The 14842-nt window shown below is 38.3% G+C and overlaps 1 protein-coding gene across 4 annotated transcripts in view; it reads right to left on the reverse strand.

Annotated features, from left to right (window-relative positions):
• Nucleotides 1–901: 901 nt before the first annotated feature.
• Nucleotides 902–14842, reverse strand: part of POC5 (POC5 centriolar protein) — a 38088-nt gene continuing 24147 nt past the window's right edge. For all 4 annotated transcript variants that reach the window (XM_060761644.2, XM_060761643.2, XM_060761642.2 and 1 more), the window contains 8 exons: nucleotides 13792–13968; nucleotides 13185–13301; nucleotides 11061–11240; nucleotides 9589–9751; nucleotides 5347–5519; nucleotides 4972–5052; nucleotides 4418–4591; nucleotides 902–1351 (listed from right to left, as the gene is read on the reverse strand). In XM_060761644.2, the coding sequence (XP_060617627.2) occupies nucleotides 1211–1351; nucleotides 4418–4591; nucleotides 4972–5052; nucleotides 5347–5519; nucleotides 9589–9751; nucleotides 11061–11240; nucleotides 13185–13301; nucleotides 13792–13968 (1206 nt within the window). In that variant the 3' untranslated portion in view covers nucleotides 902–1210. The remainder of the gene's footprint in view (nucleotides 1352–4417; nucleotides 4592–4971; nucleotides 5053–5346; nucleotides 5520–9588; nucleotides 9752–11060; nucleotides 11241–13184; nucleotides 13302–13791; nucleotides 13969–14842) is intronic.

Raw genomic sequence — 14842 nt, forward strand, 5'->3', positions numbered from 1 at the left:
ATAGATCTGGACCAAAGTTGGCACCATTACTCAATATGCCCAAATGCAAACACTGGTGGAGTTTGAGGAAAATAGACCTTGACATTTGGGAGTTGTAGTTGCTGAGATTTATAGTTCACCTACAAGCAAAGAGCATTCTGAACCCCAATGATATAATTGGGCCAAACTTCCCATTCAGAACTCCCATGCTGGGACTTGTTGGTGTAAGCCTCCTTCCAGCCTTGCATGTTCTCCCTCGCCTGCACATGTGCACCATGCTGCCATGTGCCAAGCACACCTGCTCTCCCCTTCCCCACTTACAGTCTCAGAAACAGCCCTACCCTTGGCTGAGAGGCTGGCCAATCACAGTGGAGGAGAGCTTTTGGTGGGAGGATTCGCCGTCTGTTTCCAAAAAGGAAAAGAAGGACAGGTGGAGAGATCTTCAGCCTTCTCTGCCAAAGGGACACCTAAGATCATCGGAAATATGTTTTCTGATGGTCTTTGGTGACCCTTCTGAAACTCCCTTGCGATCCCCCCCAGGGGTCCCGACCCCCAGGTTGAGAAAAGCTGGCCTACAGCAACATGGCACTACAGACAACCTAGGGCTTCTTGCTGTGGGGAACCATGCAGAGATTGTTATTTATCTACTGCATATAACTATAGTGGCATTCATTTTACTCACCCATATTTAGTGCATACATGAGTTAATACTTGTGATGACATTTGGTCCAACTTCCTTGCAGTGTAGTGTTCCTTCTTTTCAAAATTGGTAAAGAAACATTATGAGGAAGGCAACCTTATTTCTGAATTTCAAGTAACTGCTATGTCAACAGTTGAGATTTCGTTTTAAAATCAAGTTTTGAAGGAGCCTCTATCAATGCTTATGCAGCAGGAACATTCATGCTTATTAGAACACAAGAAGTTCAGTTCATTCTTTTTTATTAAAAGCATTAAATAATCATATTTAATAAAATATGTTAAGGAAATAAGTATTTCAAGTATACCTTATTTGAAGTTATACAGAACTACATTGCACCGACTTGAGTGGCTTACTTTTTATGCCATGCAACGTTTTTACATCTGCAATGTTATTACAGATAGAAAAAAAACATGATGCATCCTTGGGGACTTCCTTTATCAATTGGTAAACATTGAGAAAGAGTTTGAACGATAACCTGGCAAATTCTTCCCATATGGTTAAGTTGAAATATGAGCATTTTAGCCTTCACAGCTATTCAACAACTTTTATTGAGTGGATGTTGTTATGGGTCTGGGTGCGAGTCTTCCTGCTGTGTCCTGAAGGTCTCAAGCTGATACCATTAGAAAACAAAGTTCGAGGGTATTTAGCAGCAGTAGCTTGAGAGACAGTTTGCTGAAATATAAAAGGAAGAAGGAGTTACTTATATGGGGTTGCATCTCATAGACTACAACATTAAAGGTAAAAACAATAGGCAAAATTAGTCAGGAACTTCCTGGAAAACACTTTTAATATTGTAGCAGTTCACTAGTTAGTTGCCAAAAGGAATGAAAAGCTCTTGAGTTCTTACTCTAAAGCAAAACATTCTTCACATATGCTTTTAGCAGGGCAAATTTCCTCTGGCTATGTGTTTCACACACTCTTGTTAGCCCACTTAAAGAAAAGCAAAGACTTTGGCAGAAAAAGGAACATATTCCTCTTGCTTTGTATTCAGTCAAGCAGCTTGACAACTTGTCTTCAGGAAAGAAGCACAACACTATTGTCAACTCTGTTCTTACTGCCTTTGATCCTTCCTAGACTTGTCCACTTTAACTCAACATGTACACAGTGACTGACAAGAAGCACTACTTTCAAAAAGCCTTGGGTGACCTTTGTTGTAACCGCAGTTAAAGGAAAATGACAGCAGAAGAAATATGAATCCAAGTGGCATCTAGATGTATAAATATACTGAAGTAGGAGGAAGAAAAACATCCAGTAGTTCTAATAGGAATAAAGAACTTATCACCACTTTTGAGTACACTGGAATGCTTTCTACTAATATTATCAACTAAGGCAACAAAGCATTTGGTGTCCAAAATTTTCAAAATATCACACGTTTCTGTAGCTGTAAAATGCCTCATGCTCTCTCTAGGGCAGTGGTTCCCAACCTTTTTTTGACCGAGAACCACTTTGACCAGGGACCACCTCGACTAGGGACCGACCACTTTGACCAGGGACCACTTGACCAGGGACCACTCTCCAACATTAGTATCAAAAGGGTTACAAATCAGTTTTTGGTCAACTTTAGATTCGTTTTGGGGTGCTGATCCAGAAAATTGCATTGGATAGACCACATCAGCTCTAGTTTCTGATACAGAATATATGTCATAGTCAGCGATAGGGAAGAAGTGGCAGGTGATGCGAAAGGAGCAGAAATAAAATAAATCAATTAAGAGGAAGGAGGTCTGCGAACAAGATATTCCTCCTCGTGGCTCATTGGTGGTCCACGGCCCACCAGGGTAAAAACCAAAACAGAAAGTAATCTTTCCTATTCACTTTCTTCCTACCTATGCAAAGGCCTTACCCCATCCGTTTAATATTTATGCATCACTGGATTACAACAAAGGGCAATAGAACCATGTTGATGTGGGTATAGGCATAGCAGTCAAAAGAGAAAGCATTTCAGATTTTTTAAAGTTCTCTAATTCTCCGCTAGTTCTAGTGTAAAAAAAAAATCACACAGAGACTATATATTAATACACTGCCAACCGGAATAGCAAGGAAAGTGGAAATGTACTGTGAGTTTGAGACCATGCTAGCAACCACCTGCATCTTGACCTTGCCACTGGAATTTGCCTTAGACTGGGTCAGACCCTTGGGACAACCTGCATGCTCCTATTCCATGACAGCCGGTCACACCTACATCTCAGATACTGGAGTATGAGGATTCAATTGAACCAGTTCAGTCCTTTCCATTTAACAATTAACATTCCACATAAGAATCGGATGTGGTCATAGGAAAAAGTTGTGGTCATGGTTTTTTAAGAGCAACCCAAAAAAGCCACAGAACTGTGTGCAATCTGATAGATTTATCAAAACAAACAAACAAATACAAAAAGGTGGGTGGTTGTAGGTTTTTTCGGGCTATATGGCCATGGTCTAGAGGCATTCTCTCCCACCCTGGTCATTCCACAGATATATAAACCCCTTTTCCTAGTTCCAACAGACCTCACTATCTCTGAGGATGCTTGCCATAGATGCAGGCGAAATGTCAGGAGAGAATGCCTCTAGACCATGGCCATATAGCCCAAAAAAACCTACAACCCACTGATTCCGGCCATAAAAGCCTTTGACAATACATTAAATACAAAAAAGGAGGCTGGGGCAGAGATAGACCAAATATCTGATCCTAAAGTCATCCAGTTTGTACATTATACTGAAATATAATGGAGAGGAAGAGTATGCATGTCCACAACTAGGGCGCATTATATGACAAATGCTATGCTAAATTCTCCTTAGTTGTTGAGACACTGATTTGATTTCAGAATTCCTCTCCCCCCTCCGCTTCAATTTTCACACTTTCTGCTATTTTGAACATAAGTTTTATTGGAATTTTACCACTGGATGCACACAAGATACAAGATGCAAAGTATTTTGATTTAAAAAGGGAAATAAAATCAAACCAGCACTGTTTGCTGCATATTTACTGAATCAATACTGAGAAGAAGTCCCTTTGGCAGCAATTACGGCTAATTTATTCATGTCAAAAGCATTCCATAAATAAGTATACAACTGATAAAAAAATAGAAGAAACACAAATGACTAAATAATTTTTGACCAAAAAAGCATTGTCTGTGGCTTTAAACAATTCTTCCTCTGTGCATGAGGCAGGGCATTGTGGGCAAGCATGCAGATGCGGAGTTGTTTATTATGTCCCACAGCTGCACAGCAATTACAGCTGTGCTTCTTGGATATATCTCTACTACCACATCTGGATCCTGTGATTCTTGCTCATACTTCTTGGCAAAATTGTTCCTGCTCTGTCAAGGAGCAGCTGTCAAGTGCTGCCTCAGGTTCTCAACTGCATTAAGATTTGGGTACTAATTAAATTGTTTCAAGACATTCACATTTTGTTAAAAGTGATATTAAACTGCATTAAGTCTACAGTGTAGATCAGGCATGGGCAATAGGCTGTTAGGAATTGTGGGAGCTGGAATCCAAAACACTTGGAGGGCCAAGGTTTGCCCATGCCTGGTGTAGATGCAACCTGAATGCGTAGAAAATGATGTTTTACTGGAAAATAGTCCTGTACTTTAATACTATTAGAGTATATTTTGGTAAATACGATCCTGCTGTTTCAGAAACGAAGCCAAGGAGACATCGAGTAGATGTTTTGTCTCAGAACTCAATTTTTTTGTCAAAAACTCCAATGAACTAAATAAAAGGAAAAGGCAAACAATACTCAAATGTTATTTAACTTACTTGAGTGACTGGATGATGTTTTTCCACAACAACAGAATTCATGGGAGGAGAAACGCCTATCACATCTAAGCTACTGATGATTCGATTCTTTGGTGCCATTTCAGATCGGCCAGTGATTCTAGCTGTGATCGTCCTTCCAGCCTTCTGATGTGCCGTTATAACCCTAGTCAGGGGCTACAACCACCACAATACAAATTACAGTTACATATAAATGGTCAAAGTCAGCTTTTCAAAAGTCAGTTATTCAATTATTTATAATTATTCTATGTGTGATCACACTCTAGTTTTACCCACATAATATTTACAGAAGCTTCAACGCTTTGGTTGCAGACACTCCCTTAAATCCCCAATATGTGAAACTTGACAAAAATGTATTTCCATTGAAAAGGGAAATACTAAAATGAACAGAAAAGTGTTCACTAAGTATCTCCTACTATAAGAACATGGATAAGAATGCACATATCCTATTACTAAAGTTTGTGAAAAATGTTAGGAGGGGTCTACCACCATAGACTTTATTGGAAAAAGAAAAAATATATACTCTTGACCATTACCGCTTTTGGAATGGAGGAACTTGCAGCACCGGCGTCTAGTCTGGTCTGAGAGGTCACTGCATGGCTCTGGTGAGAAGAGAACTGCAAGCAATGGGAAAAGATTGCAATGTTTAAGTATCTGAGCACCACTCATTTCTTAATCCTAGATTATGAAATAACATTACCTTGATTCGCAGGAGCAATATTACAGCAATGCCAGCACTATGTGGTATGATTGGCCAATTCTACTCAAACTGCCATGACAAATGTCATTAACATTCATCCAGCGTTCTGCAGCATTCCCAATCTCTTTTGCTCCACTTCACAGAGATTTAAGACTATCAGAACTGGGAGCATGCTCCTGATTGGGATAATTTGCAATGCTTCTTTACTTACCAAATCTTCTGTGTGAGCAACACCCGGAGCTGGTGTTGGAGGTGGAGGAGGTGGTCGAGGTGGAGGCGGCGGGGTGTTTGGTGGTAAAGGTGGATCAAAGTGAGATGGAGGGAGCCTTGGTGTAGAACCATCAGTGCCAGCACTGGGTTCTCCTCTCTTATCTGACAGTTCAACTAACATAGACAAACAAACAAACAAACAATTGTGATTGTAGAGCAGTTAATAATTAAATCAGTCTCATAATATGTATTTTGAACTCAATTATTAATACAAATATTTTAAAACAATACTGTGCAACTTGTATTTCTTTGTTTAGAAATGCACAATGTATAAGCAATATTTATTCCCATTTATTTAATACAAAGCATTATCTACATAAATAATTGAACTGTTAGTAATATTTGTGTGTGTATATGTGTGTACACACACACACACACACACACACAAGATAAAGGTTTCCCTTGACATTAAGTCTAGTTCTGTCCCACTCTGGGGGGTGGTGCTCATCTACATTTCTAAACCGAAGAGATGGTGTTGTCAGTAGATGCCTCCAAGGTCATGTGGTTGGCTTGACTGCATGGAGCACAGTTACCTTCACGTCTGAGCGGTACCTATTGATCTACTCACATTTACATGTTTTCGAACTGCTAGGTTGGCAGAAATTGGGGCTAACAATGGGAGCTCATCCACTCCCTGGATTCAAACTGCCGACCTCTTGATCAGCAAGTACAGCAGCTCAGTGGTTTAACCTGCTGTGCCACTGAGGGTTCCAACACAAATATATATAAAAGGAAATTCAGAAAATGGCCCAGAGTAATTTGCAACTTAAATTACATATATGGGAAGACAGAGGCCAGAGTAAAAGGGGCAAAACTGTGTAAGCCATGTTATATGTCTTATTAGATCCACTTGGCAGTGCAGTCTGATATCCAGCTGTACTCCTAGTCCATCAAACCTGTTTGCTCTGTGGTTTTTTTTCCTGGCAAACTTTAAATACATCTGTCATAACCTTGAATCTGGGGTTATATTTAAATTTTCTTCACTTCTACCAGTAGGATTTTTGTAGTTTTGGGACAACTTTAGACAAAGGACAATATATAAATTCTTAAGAGAAGCTTCACTGAAAACAACTTCAGGAAAAGGAGGCAGCATTCATTGAGTGCAATGAAGTATGTGCAGAATTGTTTAGGGGAGTCAAAGAGTACTATGCAATGCAGAATATAAGACTGCAATCCTCAAACGCATTTGTGTAAAGGCACCTATATATTTTCAAGCTAGGCTAACATCTGGGAGAACCAGGAAGGATCAAATAACTCACCAACAGTATCTAAACTACTGAAAATGTAAATATTAAGAGATATATAAGACCGCTCTGTGACTTTCCATGTCATTGACCCTTGTATCCTTCTGAGATGCACCTCTGGGATGAAACTTGAGGGCACAGTTTTACAGTATTTCTGGTCTTTCCTCAGCAGAGGGTTTTCTTTTGATCCCACCATTAGCAGAGGCATGTTTGCTGAGATACAGGAAAGAACCTTCTTTTTGGCTGCTCCTAGATTAGACTGCCCCCTCCCCTTTCTGCTAATTTTACCTCAATAGGCGAATAACTTTTTGTTTACCCAACTCTTTGATTGTTAACTGTATGCTGAAAAAGATCCTTTAGATGGGATGTGCTGTATTTTTATAATCATTATTACTAATATTTCTACTATGATTACTTTTTTCATTTCTTCCTACCTTTTGCATTATTCTATTCAAGCTGAAATTTGTTTAACATGGATTATAAACTGCCTTAGGTCCCATATTGGGGAAAGTAAGGATAGCAAATAAATGAATAAATAGACAAAACATACTTGATAGACACAAACTTGCTATTCCTCCTTGAAAACATTTCTTAGGACCTCACCCCCTTATGTCACCTCAAACCTAGGGTTTAATTCCAAATCACACCCAGGAAAAACACCTTAGCTTTCTGATATTTTTTGCAATATCTAGACTAAAGACCCCTCCCTTTCAATCATCCGCTCAAGTCTGGCAAATAGATCTTTGGTTTCTTGAGGTATCTTTTGTCCACAATTGATTCACACATATGTACAGAGCCAAGTAGGCAAAACTGCTGTGTGAATGTCATAATACAGCATATGAATTAATACTAATCTTTAAAAGAAACCATAAACATTTTTTCCCATAAATCCTGTAATCCTTCCTTTCAACAGGGCTGGAGTGCCACCTTGTGGTAAATTACATAATGCAGATTTAAAAACAAGTCTATCCTTTTTAGGTGGCTATTTTTAACAGGAGATAGCTTCCCTTGTATAAAGAAATTAAACAGCAAGGATTGTCAAAAAAACAGCAATAACAGTGAGGTTCATCTATTTTATAGTAACTCTATAGTCAAAATCTTGTATGCTTCTCATCAGACCAAATACAGACAGTCCTCAAATTACAAACAAATAGGTTCTGTAGGTTTGTTCTTAAGTTTAATTTGTATGTTAAGTCAGAACAGGCACATTTTAAGTGTATCTCCAGACAAAAGATATATATAAATACACACACACACAACACACAAACATACAGATACATACACATTTTGGATAGCATAGGGGAGGGCTAACATTCCTTTTTTATATCTCTGTCTCTGTTCAGAAGATTTCACTTCCTTTTCTGTCCCTGTGATAACTGGATTTTGAAAAAATTGGCTTGTTGTGGAAACAAGGATTGGTGATAGATTCAGTGGACACAACTATTTCCCATGATAGCTCTTTCAGGAGAAAATTTCCTTTCCTAGGGATAGATTTCTCCCACTTCCTATTATTTCAGTCCCATTCTTAACCATGAGTTTGTTGTAATCCGGTTGCTTGTAATTTGGGGGAGTGTCTGTACTGTAAAAAAAAAAAAAGCTAAATATTTAGAATCAAAGTTATGATTAGCAAAAAATGTGGACTGATATCTGCCCTGTCTCTCATTTTAATTCTTAGTTAACCGGGGGAAATCGACTTACAAAAATCAGCAGTCAACCACTGCCTTGTCTGAATGCCTGGAGTTTTCCAAGTGTAAAAACCTCTGCTATTCGCCAACTCCACGTGCAGTGGCAAAACAGGAGAAAACAAGAGTCAAGATGGGATAACAGCATCTTGGTCCTGGAAAGTTGATTGTTGCAGGATAAGACAGGTAATTAGCTACAGGGCCTATTGTGTACTTTCAAGTTATTTCTGACTTATAGCAACCCTAAGGCGAAATCTGTCATGCAGTTTTATGGGTCTGAGAGTATGTGACTCGCACAGGGCCACTCTGTTTTTTTGTGGCTAAACTAGGAATTGACCCTTATCTTTAGAGTTGTAATGCCATGCTCAAATTACTACATCACTATCTAACCTTCGCTATCAACTTAAACTTGTGCCTTCTTGAAATGTATTGGCAACAAAAAACTGCTACTGTTTTCTTCGTGTTGTTCCAGAAGATTTATATCCTTTCAAACTACTGATTCTTTGGTGGATAATAATTATTTACATACATTAACATTTTGGTTGCCGAGCCTATTTCATGCTAGTAATGTATTTTAAAAATTATTATCTTCCAATGAATCAATCATTTGGGCAATTAGAAAGAAATTTAGAGCAACTTCTCTGTAGTATATACATTTTTGTGGGGGGAAATTCCCGCCAGAGGGCAGTCCTGGGTGCTGCAAATATGTTGTTGTTGTTGTTGTTGTTGTTGAGGGGGGGGGGTTTATACACAGCTCACACATTCCTTTGTGTCCGCCTACTCTTGGTTTACATCTTTATGTCTCAACCTGATACACAAAAAAAGCTCCTATCAGAGGCTTCCCTATTCAGTAATTGTTTTCAGGGCCCTCTTATAGCAAAACTGAACTGGAAAAAAGTGGCATTTTTTTGTAACTGCCAATTGGATAGGATGAGGATCTTCTAATGTCCATAACACTTTCTCAAAACCCAAAGGGGGGAAATGTACAGACAATTCATTGATAATTGTTGTTGTAGTGTGCTTGAAGTCATTTCAGACTAAAGCAAAGCTAGCACAGTTTTCTGGTAGAATTTGTTCTGAGGGGGTTTCCTTTGCTTTCCTCTGAGGCTGAGAGAGTGTGACTTGGCCATCGTCACCCAATGGGTTTCCATGGCCAAGCAGCAATTCAGACCTTGATCTTCCAGTGTCCTAGTCCAACACTCAAACCACTACACCATACTAGCAATTCATTGATGTTTCTTTCACTGTAATACTAACCATGGTCAAATTTGAATTCTTTGCCTTGAAATACTGTCATTGCTTCCAGATTCAGTGCACAGACACCACGCATGAAAGCCTTCTTCATAGTATCTTCACATTCCTGCCTTTTATTCTGCAAATCTATAATTTCAGCTCTTGTCTGTTCCAGTGCAGCATTCAACTAGCAAGGAGAAAATATTTCTAATAAGCATTCATTATTTAGCACATTCGTATTTGCATTTCCCTTAACCGTTTGATAAAAGATAGAGGGTAAATGCATTCTGCATTCCTGCTTGGAAACTACACAGTACACAAAATTCAGTGTACTTGGACCCCAAATAAACAATGTACCAAATTGCAAGAAGCATACTGCAATATGGACCAGACTTACATATACTGATTTTAACTAATTTTCTCATGCATTTGATAACCTGTGGTTTCAGAGACTGATTGGACAATACATCTGAAAAGTAAAGTCAAAAGTTGTCACCTCCTACAGGGATAAGATTAGATTCATAGGACATAGTCCTACTTGAATTACTCCTGTTTTTCATGTTTTCCTTCTCTACTCAACTATGTTCCCTAGCCACACATGAATTGATTTTCCTACATTTGTTTTGCGTTTTCTTTTTCAGCTATAAACTTTCTTGCTATTCTCTTACATTTTCTGGTAATATCCACTCTTAACAGAGTTCAGTAGTCTGCACTTCTTTTACAGTCTCTATGTTTACATGTTTTGATGGTGGCCAGATCCACACAGCTCACAGATACAGCAGTGCCTCCACATTTGTAGGGGGTTACGGGTATGAGGACTCCAGGAAAGTGGAAAAACCATCAATATAAATAGAAAATCACAAATGCTGTATGCAACTTAAAAAAAAAAAAAAACGTTCCCGCTAAGCAGTTCTAAGTCTCCAAGTGTGATATCTATGGTACAATTTTTGGGGTCAGGTATAGGACAGCAGCAGAATCGACAGCAAATAAAATAATCAACGAATAATCAAATCCATGAATAATTAATCCACAAATATGGAGGGGCTGTACTTTCATTTTCAGAATGATTATTTAAATATTTCCCTCATTTTAAAAAAAGCTTACTTTTATTTAGTTTGCTCATTAATGAAATTTCTTAATTTCACCTGATCATCTTTTAAAAAATCAAGTGTTGGTCAGCTTACAGCTATCCTATGGGTTTGATAGTGTTTTCTTAGGCAAGGAATACTCATAGGGCGTTTATCATTGCCTTCTTCTGAAATACATAGTATACAGTCCCTGGCAACTTAGTTTATATTCAAAGCAACCCTAATGAAATCCAAGTGCAATGACCAAATCTTATTTGATTCTAGGTTGGCCACCATGCTGCTCGAAAGCAGAAGCTCTACAAGTTATTATCTTTTACTGTATGAGACATATATTTACTACTCCAATAGAGAAAGAATACTCTTTCAAAACATTCAGTAGAAAAAAAGTTTGTTTAGAAGCGTTGGTACCTCTTGAAGTTTAGTTTCATAGTCATTAGACAGTTCAACACGAACAGATTCCGCACTTGACTGGTAGGCCCTTTCCAACGATTCTTTCCATTTTGTATGAATTTGAGAGCGCCAGGTCCTCCATGCTTTCTTCACCAAGCCCATTTCGTACAAGCGATCGGCCAACCTATTTGTATATACCTGAAATGATGGATGAATAGATTGGGTATGAGTTTCTGACATGCTTAAGAGAAGCCAATTAGGCTCTTATCTCCCATATTTGCTGTAATTTATACTTTATCAACATTATATCAATGCTGGGAAATACAAGGTTGTGTAGTCCATATAACATGGTGATGGGCTGATGCATAGTGTCAAAACAACCAAAATATGTGGATCTATGGAGGTTTTATGTGTATAGGCAGCCCCCAGGTTATGAGCATGCGACTTATGAACAAGTCCCTTACCTTTGACCAATTCAGCACACAATGTCTTTCAATGCACTTTAGCTCACCCTTAAATGAATTAAATCCCATTGTTTGTCCCCTCCAAACTTCCCATCAGATACATTACCCTACTCGTCCATCTCACCCAGCATTTTAAAATCATATCTGTTGTATTTGGCCCTGCCCACTTGGTTCAATGTTTTATTTTGTTTATACTCTGTATTATTTTGGATTTTTAAAATTTATATTATTGTATTTATTTGATGTATTATTTTATGATCTTTCGTGGTATTTTGTTCTGTTGTAATTTGTTGAGCTTGGCCTCATGTTAGCCACCCTGAGTCCCCTTGGGGAGATGGAGGTGGGGTATAAATAAAGTTGTTGTTGTTGTTATTATTATTATTATTATTATTATTATTATTATTATTATTATTAGCACTAGCTCACCCTTCCTCTCAAGCTGCAGTTGCTAGTGAAAGAGGCTGGCAACAGGCTCCTTTGCCCCTTGCCTCCAACCACGGTCTTGGATAGGGAGGAATAGCAAGGGAGCTTGCTGACTCTCTCTTGTTGTTCCTCCACAGCCAAGGGTGAGAGGGATAAGGAGTGAAGAAGGCTCCAGCCAGCCTCCCTTGCCCTTCATTAGAGCCTTGGCTGGGGTGAGGGAGACTGATCTTCTGAATAGGGGCACAGACAACAAAGCAAACGTTAAAGGGGTGTTAACCCATCCCTATGTTACCCAAAACTTTAAAAAGATCTTTGGTTTGGGTTACACTTCGAAAATATCCCTGTCTCAACTTACATACAAATTCAACTTCAGAACAAACCTACAGAACCTATATATGTAACTTGGGGACTGTCTTATTTGTACTGCAACTAACTAGAGCTTGATGTAAATAGACCACAAAATACATTTTCTTTTGAGTAATCCATGCAGATTAGGTCCAACCACAATCCTTCAAATTCAAAATAATACATTTGGAATGGCTGCACACATAATATTTTCAGTCATTTAATTTATGGAAGAAATTGATGTTTCCAAATAAAAATACAGTGTTATCAAAAATCCATGGTAAATGTTTTAGCAAACACACATATGAAACCTATATGAATGTGAAGGCAAAGTTTTCAGGGTTTTTTTCACACTGAAAGATGTTCAATATGGCTGATGCCAGTCACACAGCACACATCTAAATGCTAGTCCAGCCCCTGCCACACACGTTGCATCATGTTGTGGTCAATGGAACTCACAGCTCCGGGGACTTGTCTGTTTAGCTCATCAATAGTCGCCAATAGAGGTGAAACATGCACTACTGTGTGAACCAGCATCTAATCATCTTTCCATCTAGTGCCGCTTTCTGATAGCACATTCTAAAAGCCCATTGCACGGTAATTACGGACTTAGTGGTCTGAAACTGTAGGACACAGAATGCCTTCTCCTGCTGGGTTGCAGCCATTTTGCACTGCCGCACGAGCACACATTGCCTGGTGGTTGCTCATGCAATTACCCCATTCGGGTGGCACATAAGAGTGTGGGAAAAAACTTGATGACTTCCCTGAAACATTCATGCTGCTTTGAGTTTCCTTTGTGTAGAGAAAAAGCAACGTATAAATAAATAAAACATAATAATAATGTAACTGACTCTTTGTTGTCAGATTCAGCAAGGGTTTCAGTCTTCTGAAATTCAGCCCAAACATGTACCTCCTGTTTAGCTTCTTGTCTGCCTATAAGATGCTGAAGACGCCACTTTGCAAATTTCTTCATGAGCTCTATCCTGTCCTTCTGTTTCTCAACTGCATGTGTCAAATTGGCAATTATCTAAACAAAACAAAAGAAAAAAAATACACAGATCTTAAAAGCTACAGAGTAATACATTTTTAATAGCTTAGTTCAAAAGCACACATGGACTTGAATGGAGAATCTGTATTCCTCTCAACATTGGACACCCACTCCCATCCTCCCAATCTAGGTTGTTATTACATGGAGTCCAACACACTCTTCAATTCTGATGGACAGGCCAATAATATACTTCCCACAGTTCTCTTTCATGGCAGATTTCACACCTGACCTCAGATTCCCATTGATTTATGAGGAGGAAAACAAAAATGACAGTGTAAGTAGGTAGTAAGAAAATGTACAGTAATTTCTAGGCTGCAGAAGCCTCCAATTTTCCAATCACAGTTATGCTCTCTTCTTTGTATTTATTAAGACAGCAGCAGCTTGCTGCTAAGACCGTTTTTGTTACAAAAGAATAAAGACAATGTTTGCTTTCTATGACTTATTACAATAGATTAGCAGAAATTATTACTTCGTCCTTCCTCCCTATTGAAATCTCGTATGTATGTAGTAGCTCCTTCAAGTTCTCCATCTGATTCATCAATTGTCTCACATGAGCTGCATGTTTTTCTTTTTCTTGTCTCATTTCAAGTGTGTGATGTTCAATAAAATGAAGCTTCCATTTCCTCAGTTCAGTAAGAACATTGGTCTGAAAAATTCAATACAGAGGTTTACTGAAGAAACATACCAAGTTCATTAAAATACTCAATGCATTTTAAGTGCACATATTTCCTCCTGCTTTTGTCTTTTAGTAACAATTGTTAAAACAAAACTTATCGGCTCCTCAATACAACTACAAGTTTTTCATGTCTATTGCTATCCACACATGCAACCTGCTCATTAGTAGTTATGGATGTCTATTTCTAGGCTCTTCACTTCATCTATCTGATGAAGTAGATTTAAGTTTGTTTATACAAGCAACTTCTTTATCTCGGTTGCAAAAGATGATACAAGATCCTTTTGCATACTAATCTAGTCTAACATAGTTATGTATTTGAATTTGAAATGCACGTTTAGATTTATAGGAGTAGGAACACTTTCTACCACAAATATGTTTATAGATCATTAATGTTGCATTAATTTGCTTTTACAAGCTGAAACAGAAGGATAGCACAAAATGTCTTCCCTTCGGCAGTTTTTTTGTGTGTGACAACAACGTTTATGCAAAAGGAATATAAACCAGCATACATTATGGCTTCAAAACATGGAGCTCTCTAGTGCATGGCATTTAAATAACTGCCTTAACTCATCAATTTTTTTAATAAAAAGTAAAGGGGAAAAAATAATCTTTCAAAATCTGGTTGGTTACATGATGACAATCGATCTCTTGGTAGATTTTTTTAACAAGTCTCAATACTTTACCAATAGGGGCTCTGAATAGCAGCAAAATATTTTTAAAATAGTGTGCTTTGGGGACTTTCAGGATACATTTTGGTCTTCTTTTTTATGAAATGGTAAAGGTAAATGTTTTCTCTGACATTAAGTCTAGTTGTGTCTGACTCTGGGGGGGGGGGGAGGGGAGA

Source organism: Anolis sagrei, chromosome 2 (assembly GCF_037176765.1).
Source record: "Anolis sagrei isolate rAnoSag1 chromosome 2, rAnoSag1.mat, whole genome shotgun sequence".
NCBI classification, from domain to species: domain Eukaryota; kingdom Metazoa; phylum Chordata; class Lepidosauria; order Squamata; family Dactyloidae; genus Anolis; species Anolis sagrei.